The sequence below is a fragment of the Rhamphochromis longiceps genome, linkage group LG16 (genome assembly GCF_057381845.1).
Source record: "Rhamphochromis longiceps isolate RC_006_pf linkage group LG16, R_longiceps_female_GT1.1, whole genome shotgun sequence".
NCBI lineage: Eukaryota > Metazoa > Chordata > Actinopteri > Cichliformes > Cichlidae > Rhamphochromis > Rhamphochromis longiceps.
This window is the reverse complement of record NC_140572.1, coordinates 11,023,310-11,040,399: the sequence shown is the minus strand read 5'-3', so window position 1 is coordinate 11,040,399 and position 17,090 is coordinate 11,023,310. Positions and strand designations below refer to the sequence as shown.

The following is a 17,090-nucleotide window of genomic DNA, read 5'->3' as shown; positions in this document are numbered from 1 at the left end:
TGTGATCTGTCTTGTCGGTTTCGTGCTGCTGAAGTGAATATTTATTTTAGTGTCACTGCAGGAAATTGTTTAGCTAAAGTGGTTAGCCGCGGATAGTCTGTAAACTCCGGTGACCAGTTTGGTTCATGAATGACAGGCAAAACAATAACCAGATACGTGACTATTTACTTTTGGTATATGCATTTTAAAAAGCAGAAGCATTAATCAAGAACAAAGCATAGTGACAGCATAACATTACATGGCGTGGTTGAAAGTAGGGGCACAATACTGATTTATACAGAGTATGTATTACGCTACAACAAGTTGGGGTTATGGGGATGTCTACGGAACCGGCGTATAATGATGGCTAAACTGAAACACTTTACAGTGGATAATAACTCCAGAGTAGCTTATGTTGCAACCAGGCAGTAATAATGGTATTATTGTAGCTATGCTTACGGTTGGATGCATGCTTCAGCAGATAACATGCTCTGTTTTTGTTTTTGGATGATTTCAGTCAGATTTTTTGCAAACTTAGTAGTCTGCTTCCTTGAGAATTTAAGTAAATATACTACATGTAATTGCTGAGTAGCACAACTATTTGGTGTCCCTTTGGTCACATTAGTTAATGCTCTGCTCTATGTGGTGGGTAAATAAGCAGGCTAATGAATTTAAAAGTAGCTAAACTTAAACAGATGTGAACATGGTCATTCTTTAGATCTTCTTTTATTTCCTCAGTCTCCCTTCCTTCCTTCCTTCGTCCTTTCTTCCTCACCCCCACCACTTCTCCCTCCCTCTTTGTTGTCGCACTGTATTATTGTTAGATGACAGAGCTCTGTGTTAATCAGTGGGCAAGAAAACATTCTCGTGTCTCAGCTGCTCAGCCTCCACATTCTTGCAGTGGCTGCAGTGTCTGTATAGTACAAGTCTTTGTATGACAAGCCGGGCTCTCACAGTTCACGTCACTAACACACTTACTGCTCTTTATCTCTAATGTCTTTCAAATAGTTTAGCTAGCTTTATATATTTCTCACAGATTGTGTCAGCCTGTCTTTTTAATAGTTGTTGTTGTTTGTATTTTATGTTGTTTGATTTAGTTTCTCAGACGTAATGGAAGGAAAATCGTGTCTCAGCTTTGTCAAAAAATAGACAAAAAAAGGGTTCAGTTTTCTGTTAGCCTGCAGGCTGCCTCATGACCCTCATATTAACTCAAACAGTTTATGTAATTGGGGAAATTGGATTACTCTGAGCAGAGCACAAAGTATCAGTGCATGCTTGGTAAGAACTAAAAATGCCCTTACACTTGTTCTGTCTTAAAATGCAGTGTGAAGCTGAAACACTACGTGAGTGCACACGTGTTCCTAATGAAGAACACGGAAAGAGCTTAAAACATATTAAACTGTAGAAGCTGTCATCAAATTTTGGGGTTATACTTGTTGACTTCTGACATTGGTTTGCCAGGTAGAGATGTCTGACAAATTAAGAGCTCTAGCTCGATTTGTATCTCAGCTCATGTGGAGGTTTTGAAGTGGTGTGTTAGACTGTCATCCAAGTTGGTATTGAGAGATCTAGAGAAACAACAGCGAGATGCATTAAAACTGTTCTGATGTTACATATGCCTTACAACAGATACTGTGATATCACAAGTGCTGCAGACTGCCTTATTGTGAAAGACACGATGGCAGAAAGCAAAGTCGAAAATGTTGGATTTAAGCAGCCGAGGAAAGTAACTGAATGTCGTTACCTGCTCCCTGCACATATGCTTCTTTTAGAGAGACACCAGACAGAGTGTAGAGCCATTTCACTACCACCTCAGATTGGTGGTCAAATCGCACATCTGATCCATGTGCAAGCCTCACTGCCCACTTCACTGACACAGTAAAGCACTGTGCCTTATTCATTCATGTACTTATTGCCTTGGAGCGTAACCAGACCACATTTCTTGAATTTGTACTGAGGATATATGCAGAATGTTTTGTTTTTTATTTCTTTTTATATTTGTAGGATTGTGTCCTCAAAACTTTAGTTTTTGTATTTTGTTACATATATTTATGTTATTTGATTAAAGCACAGCTGTGTAATGGTCTATGGTACAGTTATTATGTTCAACTTCAGACAGAACATAAATATTTAAATTACAAATTACCCAGATATCTTAAATGAAGAGTAAAAAGGAACTGTTAAGCCTAACAGATATAGTGATTTATATGGTCATACATATTGATATTACTGATACAAAACAAGTTATCATGGTAAGGTGGGTGTTTTTTTTCCATATTGCCCAGGCATAGTCACATGGTGTCCTAAACATCTTATTAGAACCCTTTTTTTTCATGTTTTCATTTAATTTTTCACGTCTTTTATGCCAAAATCAAAATCCCCAGCAAGCATATGTAATGTCTTCACAGTATTGTGTTGACCGTACTAAATCACTGTCACTGCTCTGATGTGTCTTGACTCAGTAAAACTGAATTACATGAAATTGTATCCTCAAAGACTGCACATTAATGTAACACTCACAACGCTGCTGCAGTTATGTCCAGTCTACTGTGCTGACGCAAGTCAATAAAACTTCCTTCAGATGGATTAAAAGGCTTTTAATAGGAAACATCTGCACAGGAAACATTTTGTTAAAAAAAAAAATACGAAACCCGCCTTCTTTATTATCTCTGTGCTGTCTTTATCCCACAGTTGTTGTTGAATTATTTTTTTATTGTGAAGGATCAGTTTTGTATTTCAAAGTTTTTTTTTCTTTTTAAGGGAAAAAAAAGGTGTAACTGTTACGTTAACTTTAGTGGACTAGAGTTCATTAGGTACACCTGGTTTACTGTTCGTTAACGCAGATGCCAAATCAGCCAATCACCAATTTCAGTCAATGGCAGCAACTCAATGTATTTAGGCTTGTAGACTCGAGCAAAGACAAGACGACTTGCTGAATGTCAAACTAAGTGGAGAAGACGGGCTAAGTGACTTTTAATCTGGCATCTTTGCTGGTGTCAGAGTATTTCAGAAACTAACTGTGATTTTCCTGCACAGCCATCTCTAGGGTTTACAGAGACTCCAGCGGGGATAACACAGCATGCCACAAGGCTCAAATCACCTCAAACTGGTTTCTTGAACCTGACAATAAGTTCACTGTGTGTAAATCGCCTCCACAGTCACCAGATCTCAGTCCAGTAGAGCATGGTGCATTGTGGATGTGCAGCCAACGGGATCTACAGTAACTATGTGAAATCTCTGAAGATTTTTCCAGCACCTTGTTGAACCTGATCTTGAATCTGTTGCAAACAGTTGCCCAGTAAATGATTAGTCTCCTGGTATCGCTGACTGGTTTATACACATTCATTCATTAATCAGTGGTTTCCCTCCTCACACCAGCAGCAGTGTAGGTGAAGTCTGGCTCTAACAAATTGTGGGGTATAAACAAGGAAGCTCAAGAGATAAAGTATCAGTTTTCACAGTTGAATTTCATCTAATTGCAATGTTCATAATCCCGCACGTTGTCCTAGATGTCTGAGTTGGATTGACAGTGAATGGGAGAAAAATACACATGTGTTGTTTCACATCTTAAAAAGATGCTGAATCAGGTTTAGGCGAAGTAAAGTCATTGTGTTCCTGCAGCAGGCTTCTTCTCTTTCTTCTTCTTAAGTCAGAGGTCACACAGTGGCAGCAATAGGTCATTTCCTTTTTCATATGAGAGGGAGAGTGTTGTTATTAACACAGGAAGCCCCACGCCTGCTTTTCAGGGTGTGGCGTGTGTGCGTGTGTGTGTGCGTTTTGTATTTACAGCATGAAGACTTGTAGCTTTTAGGAATACCCCCATAAACAGGATTAACTATCTAATGGCTCTGTAATGGGTTCTTGTGAAACTAATCCAGAGCTTAAATTTGCAGTTGACTGGGAGTACCTTGTTATTGTTTAGCAGCATCAGGGCCTCGGGATGGAGATTGTTTAAAATGGTTCATTAGGCATTAAACCTTGAATAAAATGCAACATACAAAAGTGTGGGAAAATTGATGTCAGAGGGCTTAAAAAAAGATGTATGGCTGAAAAGGACTACATTTAAACAGCAGGTTTCGCCTTTACGCCCTTACTGGTTTAGTTGTAGCCTCAAGCTACGTTCACATCATACCTGAGTTACCATGTTTAACATTTTCTTTCTTCTTACATCAAAACGCAAGTAATAACTGCAGCTGAAGTTTGAAACTTATTTGCTTTCTTTTCTTTTCTTAAAAAGGGTATCTACAGTAGAAAAACTCTCATCACACTCAGTCACACAGTGGCTCCTTAAATATCAGTCATGAACTTTGTAAAGTCAATTGAATGAACTGGATGGATCATCCCCAGAAATAAGCCCATTGTCAGTGATACTGGATCCTGCCTTTTCACTCAATATTGCACAGATGTCCAATCCAAACAACAATTCGCTGCATCCCTAAAATATGTTGTTGCCATAGTGCCACGTCCATCCATCCAAGTGTAGGATTTTAACAGGTGCCATCAACAAAACACGAAACTTCAGAAACGGTCACAGGTGCGTCTGTGTAAACACTCAGTCAGGCCTGAGCGCTGGTATTGCTGATATGAGTGAAAAGAAGATCTATGTATGTCATGGACTAAATGTCCTGAGGCCTGCATCATCACTTGTGTCACCTTACATGGCCTCACATATCGATACAGGCCAATGTATCTTGACAGATGTGTGTCTGTAGGATCGACATGTCCTTAATCTGTCCCTGTGTGTCTCGTGGTTTATAGTAGGTCACTGCTGCTTTGAACGCATTACAGTTTCCACAGTGTTGTTTTGGAGATTAATAAGAGCATTAACGGTGTTGAACGCACCTTACGCTCACACTCACACATACGCCCTGCCAGTAATAGCTTTGTGTTGTTGTGAGTTGAGTCAGCTTGCTGCCGTTTGCTCGCCGGATGAAAGCAGGACCGGCGGGCTCTTTGTTTCTCGTTCAGTGTTTTAAATAGCACTTCCTGTTAATGTGTGATCCATGATGCAATGCGTTCTACGTGTGGCTGATGCCCAGATGCAGATGTGATTTTCTTTTTTTCTCTTTGTTTTTTAAATTGATGAAAGCCTGCTACACTTGTGCCTCAGAGGAGCTGTTTGTACAGTTTGGTGTTTGTACTATTCACCAGCTTACAAAGCACATTCAGTAAAAGTGCCCTATTTTCATTGTCATTTATTTTTGTAGACATTTTTATGATGGAAAAATATATATATCTGTTCCTGTGTGTCATCATAGTTAAGTCAAGGGACAGAATTTGTGTGAAGGTCATGGTTTTGTTACTGCATTTTTCTGCATATTTCTTACCTGGTCTTCCAGCTTAGGCTTGGAGGAGGTGGAGCCTATCCCAGCTGTCACTGGTTGAAAAATGGCCCACACCATCTTAGCAACATTAGCATGGCATTGGCAGAAGCTAATTGCTATATTAGCTATATTATATGTAATGTGACACTTTCTGCAACCAGTTCAGCTCCCTCTACAAATAAAAAACACAACTGCTGTGAGATGATTTGTTGCTTTGGCCTGTTTAATATCAAATAAAAGAATTCCGGATTACTCCTGGTTGTTAGGCAGTACCTCTCTTGTTCCATAACTCTGGAACATTAGTATAACAAAAAAAATAGCAACGAGGTCTCTGCTCATAGTCTTGCTGGATATTAATTGAAAACCGTGACTATAAATACTGAATACAAAAGTACAACATGACTTTTCCCCGATTGTTTCCACCAGAGGAAATGAACTCTTGTGCTGTTCTTGCACCATTAACAAAACAAAATGTGTTTTTCAAGAGGCTCAGAGTTCAGCCTCGGCAGAACAATGTGGAATAATTGCACTGACATTTCTTGGCCTTACTGGGTTGCTGATAACTGAAGTTGATATTATTGTTGCTGAGTTACGGCAGGAAGTGATGTCAACAGTCCTGGCTTGAGCAGCTGACCTGAGTCCTCATGTCAAATGCTGAGTTCCTTGAGTCTGACGTCAGTCGTACCTCAGATTCACGGTCCTCTGCTGGCGTCTCTGTGGTGCTCCATGTTACAAGGAAAGAGAGAATTTAGTCCAAAATCTGCATGTTGTACAATAAACGGAGCGAGAAATCTTAATGCATGTGTTATTGTTGGGTGTGCAAATAGGTGTATAGTGCATTACAGCAAATTGTTGTAGGTCCAGCTCCGACGAGAGTGATTACAAAGTTTTATATCGTACTGAAATATATTTAATTACCTTATGAGCAATGTTTTACCTAGACTTTAACACCAACAGAAAATAAAACACAGCCCGGGTTATCCTTCTGTCATCAAATAAGTCACTGTATTTAATCAAAATTGAGGACTGTATGAGTTATGTATATGTTAAATCAGGTTACCATATTTTTAATGAAAACTACAGTGTATAAAAAAAATTGATGGAGGCATTATGAGGTCACCCATTGATTTGTGGACTGTTTGGGCTGTCGCAGTCTTGGCCCTTTGAAACTACACAACAAATTTAGGGAGGAACTGACTAAGAACCTCAAGTCACTACAGTGGGGCAAAAAAGTATTTAGTCAGCCACCGATTGTGCAAGTTCCCCCACTTAAAATGATGACAGAGGTCAGTAATTTGCACCAGAGGTACACTTCAACTGTGAGAGACAGAATGTGAAAAAAAAATCCATGAATTCACATGGTAGGATTTGTAAAGAATTTATTCGTAAATTAGGGTGGAAAATAAGTATTTGGTCACCTCAAACAAGGAAAATCTCTGGCTCTCACAGACCTGTAACGTCTTCTGTAAGAAGCTTTTCTGTCCCCCACTCGTTACCTGTATGAATGGCACCTGTTTGAACTCATCATCTGTATAAAAGACACCTGTCCACAGCCTCAAACAGTCAGACTCCAAACTCCGCCATGGCCAAGACCAAAGAGCTTTCGAAGGACACCAGGAAAAGTATTGTAGACCTGCACCAGACTGGGAAGAGTGAATCTACAATAGGCAAGCAGCTTGGTGTGAAAAAATCAACTGTGGGAGCAATCATCAGAAAATGGAAGACATACAAGACCACTGATAATCTCCCTCGATCTGGGGCTCCACGCAAGATCTCATCCCGTGGGGTCAAAATGATCATGAGAACGGTGAGCAAAGATCCCAGAACCACATGGGGGGACCTGGTGAATGACCTGCAGAGAGCTGGGACCAAAGTAACAAAGGTCACCATCAGTAACACACTACAACGGCAGGGAATCAAATCCCGCAGTGCCAGACGTGTTCCGCTGCTGAAGCCAGTGCATGTCCAGGCCCGTCTGAAGTTTGCCAGAGAGCACATGGATGATACAGCAGAGGATTGGGAGAATGTCATGTGGTCAGATGAAACCAAAGTAGAACTTTTTGGTATAAACTCAACTCGTCGTGTTTGGAGGAAGAAGAATACTGAGTTGCATCCCAAGAACACCATACCTACTGTGAAGCATGGGGGTGGAAACATCATGCTATGGGGCTGTTTTTCTGCCAAGGGGACAGGATGACTGATCCGTGTTAAGGACAGAATGAATGGGGCCATGTATCGTGAGATTTTGAGCCAAAACCTCCTTCCATCAGTGAGAACTTTGAAGATGAAACGAGGCTGGGTCTTCCAACATGACAATGATCCAAAACACACCGCCCGGGCAACAAAGGAGTGGCTCTGTAAGAAGCATTTGAAAGTCCTGGAGTGGCCTAGCCAGTCTCCAGACCTCAACCCCATAGAAAATCTGTGGCGGGAGTTGAAAGTCCGTGTTGCTCGGCGACAGCCCCAAAACATCACTGCTCTCGAGAAGATCTGCATGGAGGAATGGGCCAAAATACCAGCTACTGTGTGTGCAAACCTGGTAAAGACCTATAGTAAACGTTTGACCTCTGTTATTGCCAACAAAGGTTATGTTACAAAGTATTGAGTTGTATTTTTGTTATTGACCAAATACTTATTTTCCACCCTGATTTACGAATAAATTCTTTACAAATCCTACCATGTGGATTCATGGATTTTTTTTTCACATTCTGTCTCTCACAGTTGAAGTGTACCTCTGGTGCAAATTACTGACCTCTGTCATCATTTTAGGTGGGGGAACTTGCACAATCGGTGGCTGACTAAATACTTTTTTGCCCCACTGTATGCATGCCATGTCTTAAAACATGGCATCACCATCTATTGTACTCAGGGCCGAACTGAAAACCCATTCAAACTAGCAACTTGGGCTATGCCTACTAAGTTTATGGAGGAGGTAAACTGTTTTCTCAGACTTCCATCCAGTCAGACCGTTTAAAGAGCCACTCCTCTGATTTTTACATAAGAAAAAGGACACATTGGATTCATTTTCAGACCTTTATGTGAGTCTGTGGTGCTACCTGTCTTTCAACTTATTTTTGATTTTTATTACAATTAACACACCAGATGTCAAAGTTTGTTTTTGTTTTTTAAAATGTTTAATATTTCATTCAACTACTACTCAAATTGCTACCTTTGCATCTTTTATTATTACAATGTGCCCTTTAATTGTTCTAAACGTTGTTTTTCTTGGTTTCCATTGCAGACCTGTCAAAAAACCGACTAACCGACGTCCCCTCAGAGGTATGCCATCTGGTTGCCTTGGAAACACTAAACTTGTACCACAACTGCATCAGGTCCATCCCAGACAGCATCATCAGCCTGCAGTCGCTCACCTCCTTAAACCTCAGGTACACACATCGACACACTTGGTGTCACTGCTGTTTTACGATATGGGAACATTTTCTGCAGCAGGGACTGAGGGAGTGAAACCTCTGTTTTATGAACATCAAACCCATTAACTAGGTATTAAACAACACTCTGTGTTTTTGCATAAATGCAGTAGAATAATGTGATGCTGCATAATTTTAGCATATTTTAAATACTTTCTTCAGACAGATGGAGTTTTACACTCACTGATGCTGCATCACAACTGTTGAGCTGCATGCTTTGATTTCTAAAAGGTTCCTGATACAGTGGTTCCTTTTCTCTCATATGCTAAAATACAATAAATATACAGTGTATAGTGTTTTAAGTTATGTAAAAATTACATCCAGAATTCTTTATATTGGCAAAGAGGGCGCCACAGCAGGAGCGTGCTGTTTATACTCAGTAGTGCCTCTGCTGGTCAGAGCAACATCGTTATATGATATTCAGATGCACTTAATGCTGTGGGAAGGTAAGGAGTAAGACATTGTGCATTTCTTTCTTACTGTTTGTCATTGTGGGTGAAGCCATTTGACAGATGTACATGGTTTGAGATCAGTTTGATTTTGTCTTTTTATTCTGCTTCTTCTACCCTCATGAGAATTTGACAAAAAAAGAGAAAAAACGAATGCACAGTTGTACAGTTCTGTGCGTCTTGCACAATACGTGGGAAAACTAGTTCTGAGAGACCATAACCTTGTCCTTATGGGTTAGGGTGTTGTAATTAGTTGTGACAACTAAAGAGAAGCCGTAGGTAACGCATTATATCAGTGTCCTCACAAAGACAGAAGGACCTGTGAGTGCGTGTGGCTCCTGTCAGATTTGAGGCTCCGCACTCTGAACACAGCATCAGACTGAATGAGAGTGACAGAGCATAAATAAAGCAGTGTTATTGTCCTTTAATGTGGGCAGACTCTGCTATTGTGTGTCAGCTTTGGGTGGTAGCGCTTTCAGTGTTCGGCCCATCTGAGCTGTTGTACTGCTGCCTGGGGTCAATGCAGGTGTGTGTCCGTGTTTGTGTGATGTGCCAACAATGCTGCAGGGTGATCATTTTGCCAAGTGTCTCACACAGCTGATGTTCAGTGAACTGTTAGTTAACTGTAAACCTTTGATACACTCGGCTTATGTTGATCTTCACAAACTGTGCTGTTCTCTGCCTTTAAAGGTCAAGGTTTCGCCACTCTCTTCATTGTATCATATCTGTCACACTCTGCAAGTGAAGGCGGCCTGAAATGTTTTGTGACTCTACATCTCAAAGGTTAAGTGTTTGTTGTATTTTTTTGAAGACACTCTAGTTCCCACCTCTCTCCCCTGGTTTGGTTTGTGCAGGGTAGGAGAAGAGGTGTCAGTCAAATAAACTAGCAGGTTCTCAGTCTTCTAGGTCATGGTAGCCTTGAAAGCTTGAACACAAGGAGGTGACTGGACATCTTTAGGTTTGTAAAGAAGTTTCCCCTGTCATCCAAGAGGCTTCTTCAGCTACAAAAACAAATTGGTGTCCCAGGTATTTCAATACTAATGGTTGATTGTCCCCTTTGGATATGTTCCTGCGGGCCATTGACTCATATGACCGCTGTTAGGGCGGTTTGATATGACGATATATATTGGATGACGATATAAAAACGTCTATCATTTCCTGTTACGCTATCGTTTGTTTTGTGGTGTCGTAAAATAAACTGTTTACAGCAATATTTTTTCATCGTTTTGATGGTCACTGTAGTGGCTATATTAATCTCTTAAACTTCTCTCTTTCTCTTATATTTAATATAACCACACTACGGACGGACAAGCGACTGTTTTTACGTCCGCTTGTTTGTTTAAGCTTAAGATCCTGTTGAGACTTTTCAAAAAAAACTGAATCACGTTAAAGAGTATGCAAGAGTTTACAAATGAGAAGGAAAAAAAGAGCCGTCAGGTGCTAAAAAATAAACCTTAGACTCAAATGGTGGCCGTTACAACGTATGTCTAAAAACTAGGGGTGCAACGATACTCGTATCGATATTGAACCGTTTGATACAGTGCTTTCGGTTCGGTACAAAATTTGTAATTTATTTTATCAACTTTTCTTCTGACGATGCTGTCTGTGTTGAGCGCTCAGTGGATCTGCGTTCGACTACTCCGCCTAGGCTGCACTGTCGAGCGCAGATCCACTGAGCGCAGCGCAAGCTAGCAAGACAGAAGCTAAGCTCGTTGCAACATGGCAACTGCCTCAACGCTACCTGAAATTGAACCTCCCCCACCCTCATTCAGATCTGGCGTTTGGAACTATTTTGGTTTTCATGTGAAGTATGACCCTGATGGACAAAAGTAAACCAGTATGTCGGATGTGCCACGCAATGCTCAATTACATTGGTGGGAACTAGTGCGTTAGCCCAGTTAGCTCGTTAACGTGTTGACGCCGTCCAGCCCCACGCACGGCGCGAGCCACGGTAACTCACTAATGGAGATTTGCCACGTTATGGCGTTAACGTCATTTTAACGAGATTAACGCTGACAGCACTAGTGGGAACACAATGACTGCACATTTACGCCGACATCATCCTAGTGCAAAGACAAGTGGAAGCAGACAAAAACAACAAGCACGCATGCTACAAACTTTACCCGAGTCATTTAGACAGCCGTTAGCACATGATTCTCCTTATGGGGACCTGATATGTTTAATATTCTGCTGAGAATATAACCCAGAAGAAGCGGATAGTATAGCTTTTATTTTGGAAAGAGACATTTCTCTGTAATAAACTCTCTTTTCCAACGATGAGTGATTTCTCGATCTATCTGATCGAGAAATCACTTTTTGTTGTTGTTGTTGTTTCAGCAACATTAAATTTAAAAACTGTACTTTTGAGTTCAAATATATATTTATAATTTTAATACATGACAAATTAAAAAGGCATGAACATTTTTTTGTATCGAAAAAATATCGAACCGTGACACCAAAGTATCGAACCGAACCGTGAATTTTGTGTATCGTTGCACCCCTACTAAAAACGTATAGTGTCATGCATCGGTTAAAACACTCGAATGCAGGTAAAGGACGCCCAGCTGTAAAAACTTCACGCAAGTTGAGTTGCCTGAGATTAACAGAATTTACAGAAAATATTACATTTTTGTGATTTATATCGTTGTCAGGACGATAAATGTTTTATATCGGGAGATGAGATTTTCGTCATATGGCACAACCCTACCCTCTGTCATATGAGTCGTCACATGGACGAAGGTGCTGTCAGTCGTTGTTTTTCTTTTGTTTGTTTTTTTAAAATGACCTCTAACAAGAAAGCCTCATTTCTGCTGTTCAATACCGAAGAAATATAAACTTTTTAAAATTATTCAAAACACTTAGCTGTGTCTCTAATTAAACCTCTGTAACTTTGCTCTGCTTCACGTCAGCAGCATCAGGTAATGTTCATATGTTGAGTCATGGTTTTCTTCAGTTTTTGATCTACTGCAAAATATTTTCAGGTTATCTGCTATAAAAAGCCAGGGAAGAAAAATTTCCTTCATGTTTTTCTGTGTTTTATCCTCAGGTATTTTAACACAAAGGCATCTGCTGTGATGCTTGCACCTCTGATGAAGTCTCACAAGTGTCATCTTTGTTGTTATACACAGATATAAAAATATGGATATGTACTCATAAATGATCAGAATTATAATATTTCTGACTGTCTGAGTCAAAATCGAATAAAACCTTGTGGATCGGAATCGAATCGAGTATAGAAATCGAAATCGATACCCAGCCTTAATGACACTCCCAAGTTCCGAGGTATCTGGAGCATGGCATGAGGTTGAAACGGCTGTGAGACCTTTTTTTTCTCCTTTCTTTTTTTTTTTTTTTAATGCCTTTTATTGACAAAATACATGGGAGTTTACATCAAAACACATACAAAACATCCCTCAAAGTTCATTCACAATCATATACAGGGCCCGCAAAATTTCAAAATTCCTGGTAGCCCTTTGGGCAGGCATTCTTCAGATTTTGGTAGCCCAAAATAAATTTAAGTAGCCCAAATAAAAAATAAGATAATTTTTAAATAAATGAAACAAAACATCAATCAAAAAAAAATTTGTTAATACACAAATTACAACAACTGTATAAAAATTAGAATCATCAACTCAAATATTTGGTTCTAATTGAACAGAAGTTTCTGTGAACGTGTAAGAACTTTGTAGAACATGAATCAGTCTGTGTCAGATCCTCAATCTGAAATTTCCACTGAAGTCACAGATGAGAAAATGGCACTCGACGTTGAGGGCATAGCATCTCCTTCATCAGCTTTCTCTTCCTGTGCATTGCCCTCCATTTCACCTCCATTAATCGTCACTCACCAATCAGTACTGCTGCTCTTTATACACAGTTTGTGCTATTGTAAAATGAAAGTGAAAGCAAAAAACAAGCACAAATTCAAACGCGATTTCAATACGTGACATATTGAAAGAGGCTCATCGATGCCAATGCCATAATTGCCCAGCTACGTTTGCGAAAGAATGCAAAAGCACTGACATATTTTTCCTTCCTATGATAGCCCGACGGGCAGGGCTGAGATAGATTTTAGTAGCCTGACTGGAAAAATCGCTAGCGATTTTGACATTTTACCTTTCCCCAGCCTATCATGTGACCTACTGAGGTCACCCGAGGCAAGAAGTGAGTTCATCATGGAACAGAGGTGGTGGCTTACAACACCAGCTCTCTGCCTCCTGCAATGCAGTCTTAACATTTCAACCACTTCAACCCCGACTCACACCTTACCTCAGGTGCAGAAAACAAGCTGTTTGCAGGTGTGGTGTGTAACTTTGAAAGCTTTGTGCTTTGTTTTGAAGTTCCTGCAACTTGACATCATCCTGAAAGAATTGGAAGAAAGCAGTTTTCTTAAACCACACTTTTCCCACGCTGTCACACTCCCCCACCCTCTCCCATCATCATCTTGTTATTTTTTGGGGTGTATGTCTCCCAGTACAATGCACAACATTACAAAGAGACTGTGAATACAGTTAGATTTTTTAAAAGTAACTTTTATTCTTACTTTCTTTTCTTTTCTTTCTTTCTTTTTTTTTTGCCGTTGCTCCAGTGCAGCCTTTGTAAAGCTACGACTTTAAAGTAAAAATTCTTGGAAAAGCCCATTAGTAGCAGTGTGGAACATTGTGCTGCTTTGCCAGTCATTGTGCTGTCACTGACTACATTAGTAACTTAACTTAAGTTAAGTTAACTTAACGTAATAAAAAATGAACTGATGATATGATTTGAATGTTGATCTGCTCAGTAAACAACCAGACTGCATGAGCCCGTGCTTGCAAAGACTGAAGTACCAGAAGTATGTCTGTGTTGAATATTTTTAAACACTGCAGCAAGTCTTGGTTGCAGAAAGGAAGTGTAATATCACATTTAGGCTTTAATACACACACAGACGAATAGGATGGACACTCTGCTTCCTCTCCAGGATATTTTTAGTCTTTAAAGTCCAGCAGCTCGCTGGCACATCTGAAACGCAGACCTCTGTGAGTGTTAACTTTTGTTTACTCATAAGTGCTTTTATTTTTTACAACACAAGGAGATTGTTAGTATATTTCAAAAAGTAAGACTTGTTGTGATTATGTATTTTTTCCTCCCTAAAATTTGAAAATGTCAGTTTTTGTAAAACATAACATTATACTACATTGTGATTATTTTGAGTGCCGTTAGTCCAGACCACAAATATGCATTCAAAAAGATTGACTTTGCTAGGGTGTTGAAAACAAATCCCAAATATGGACCACACAGCTACAAATATTTTGTGTGCCCTCTTTCCTCACAGTGTTTACAACATGTAAAAGGAGAACAGTCCTGCTAGTGGTGCTTTTCTTCTGTTGTCCTAGTTACGGGGAAAAATATCTGGTTTTATCCGGTCCTGAGTTTATATGAAATTAAAGGGAAAATATAGCTGATGATGTGTATCTGCCACATTGCATGTAATTCGTCGTTTAATTAATTTAAACACTCTAAACAATATAATATAGCTTTGTTCATTGTGTTACACATTTACATGTGAAACACAAATTTCACTAGATATTTTACAATCCTATAAAAAGCTAGGTACACCATATTATTCAGGACCCATAGAAGCTCCATTAGAAGGAGGAACTGAAGAAGCTTCTTGGATGAAAGGTGAAACGTTGTCAAGAAACTTCAAGAAGTTAAGTCTCTTTTCTTTCCAAGCTCCTTAGATAACTTAAAGTAATCATTTTTTGTCTCTCACATAGTTGCCCACTATTACTTTACATTTAGGTTGCAAACAGCTCCTTTAAGATTCTGCCAAACTTTTTTCCTTTGAAGGCCATGGCAACAGTTCTTTCCTTTTTCAAACATTCCTTTGTAGGTTTGATGATCTGGTGTTTTGAGATCATTATCCTTTTGCACAACCCATTTTTGCTGTCAGACAGATAGCCTCACATTTGACTGCATAATAATTTAGTATAAAGATGAGTTTATGATCAGTGCAATAACTGTGAGGTGTCCAGATCCTGTGGATGCAAAACAAGCCCAAATCATCATGCCACCACCACCGTGCTAGACAGCTGGCATAAGGTATTTATGCCACTATGCTGTGTTTCATTTTCAGCAAAAGTGACACTGTGCATTCTGGCCAAACATCATTTCACTTTTGTCCTGTCTGTCCAAAGGACATTGTTACAGAGGTTTTGTGGTTTGTTCTAATGCAACTTTGTGAAGCTAGCTGTGCTGCCATGTTTTTCTTTTTGTTTGTTTGTTTTATTTAGAGGGAGAGGGGAGGGGCTTTGTCTAAGTATGCTGTCTTGAACTTTAACATTTAACATGCTAACTGAGGCCAGTAAAGTCTTAGATGTAGCTTTTAGGGTTTTGTTTCTCTGAAAATTGCATTGTCTGACCTTGGGGTGAATTTGCTGGGACATCCACTCATGGGACGATTGGGACATGTTGTTAATGCACACATGAAGGCTCCAGACCAGCAAACTGCTAGCATTTCTGTTTTTATAGAGGTCCTGAAAGGTGCTGATGAGTCAAGTCTATTTGATCATCAGCGCCTGGCTGCTGCTTAACCTCTTATTCCCTATAGAAGTAGTAAGGGTGGACCTAGGGGTGGACAGTAAGGGTAGCTCAGAGCACTACTGTGCCAACATGTAGCTACACAGAGCGACTCTAGATATTTAAGAGTATCTTCAAAGGGTGTGGATCTTATTTCTGGGTGGGTTGAATTAGTGTGTTTGGATTATTATTTGGAATCTGTTTCATCACTGAGATGTGCTCTGTTATACTATTATATACGATGCATATTTGAATTAATAGTTATTTGTGTAATTAACCTGTTCCATTAAAATATACTGTAGCTACTTGTACCACACCCAGTCTGCAGAGAGGATGTCAGGCTGTTCCACCTCTGGAGCTTTTGCAACATCATAGTATTAAAGTGTAACATTCTTTTTCTTCAGTGTCGGAGTATGTGTGGGAACAGCTGCATAAACTCATTTATACTGTATGTTTCCTGATTGCTATTTTCAGAACCCCGAGTCAGACGGGGTTTCGCAGTCTTGTGGTGAAAATGCGTGCGTGTGTGTGTGTGACTAATGAAGGACGGCTTCAAAAGGAGGAGCGACACCTGTTGTATTTTTTGGGATTTCCTGGAAATTTCATATATTGAATTGCCTTCCCTGTAGCTGGCCTTCCAGCTTGGACACTACAGATTTTATTAGACACGTGTAATCTGTTATTTGCACTAGATGTGACAACTCTCCACTTCTTCCTTCAAACTGTACAGGTCAGTCAGGCACCCACAGTGTAGAGCATGAGTACAATACCCCTGCTAGCTTTGGTCTGGTAAAAGTTGAGTAAAGTTAATTCAAAAGTGGTCGTGTCCTGTTTAGAAAAGAGAGATGAAGGTAAAAAAAAAAAAAGACCCTAAGACAATAGACTGTTGCCCATCCATAGCATAACTTCCTCTGTACAGCGTTTCCTGCAGTGTGTCTCCTCTTGTAAAAATAGTAAAAAGACATCTTTGTTTTCATATTTGTGTGTGTGTGTGTGTGTAGTAAAAAGGAAACATTGCTGTGACATGTTTATTTCTTCCTGAGGGTTGCTGTAAGGTGCAAACGGCAACATAAACAGACTCGGGAGTAGGAATGGGTATCGTTTAGGTTTTATCCGATACCGGTGCCAAACCGGTACTTTTGAAACAGTGCCGGTGCTTAAACGGTGCTCAAACCGGTGCTTAAAGAATCGAGAACACCAACTTTGTCCAAAAACCTCTCATGTTCAGCTGTTTTTTTGTAAAAAGATAACAATGTTAGCCTTTTCTGCAGCTATGGGGCATATATGGTATCACTCTTGGCTGGAAGCAGTGCTTAAACAATGGAATAAACACAAAACACCTCTCATGTTTAACT

At 39.8% G+C, this 17,090-nt stretch overlaps 1 protein-coding gene across 5 annotated transcripts in view; it reads left to right on the top strand.

Moving 5' to 3' along the window:
- The window catches only part of lrch1 (leucine-rich repeats and calponin homology (CH) domain containing 1), a 103,056-nt gene that overhangs the window by 30,583 nt on the left and 55,383 nt on the right, over positions 1-17,090 (top strand). For all 5 annotated transcript variants that reach the window (XM_085385623.1, XM_085385622.1, XM_085385624.1 and 2 more), the window contains exon 2: positions 8,545-8,689. In XM_085385623.1, the coding sequence (XP_085241749.1) occupies positions 8,545-8,689 (145 nt within the window). The remainder of the gene's footprint in view (positions 1-8,544; positions 8,690-17,090) is intronic.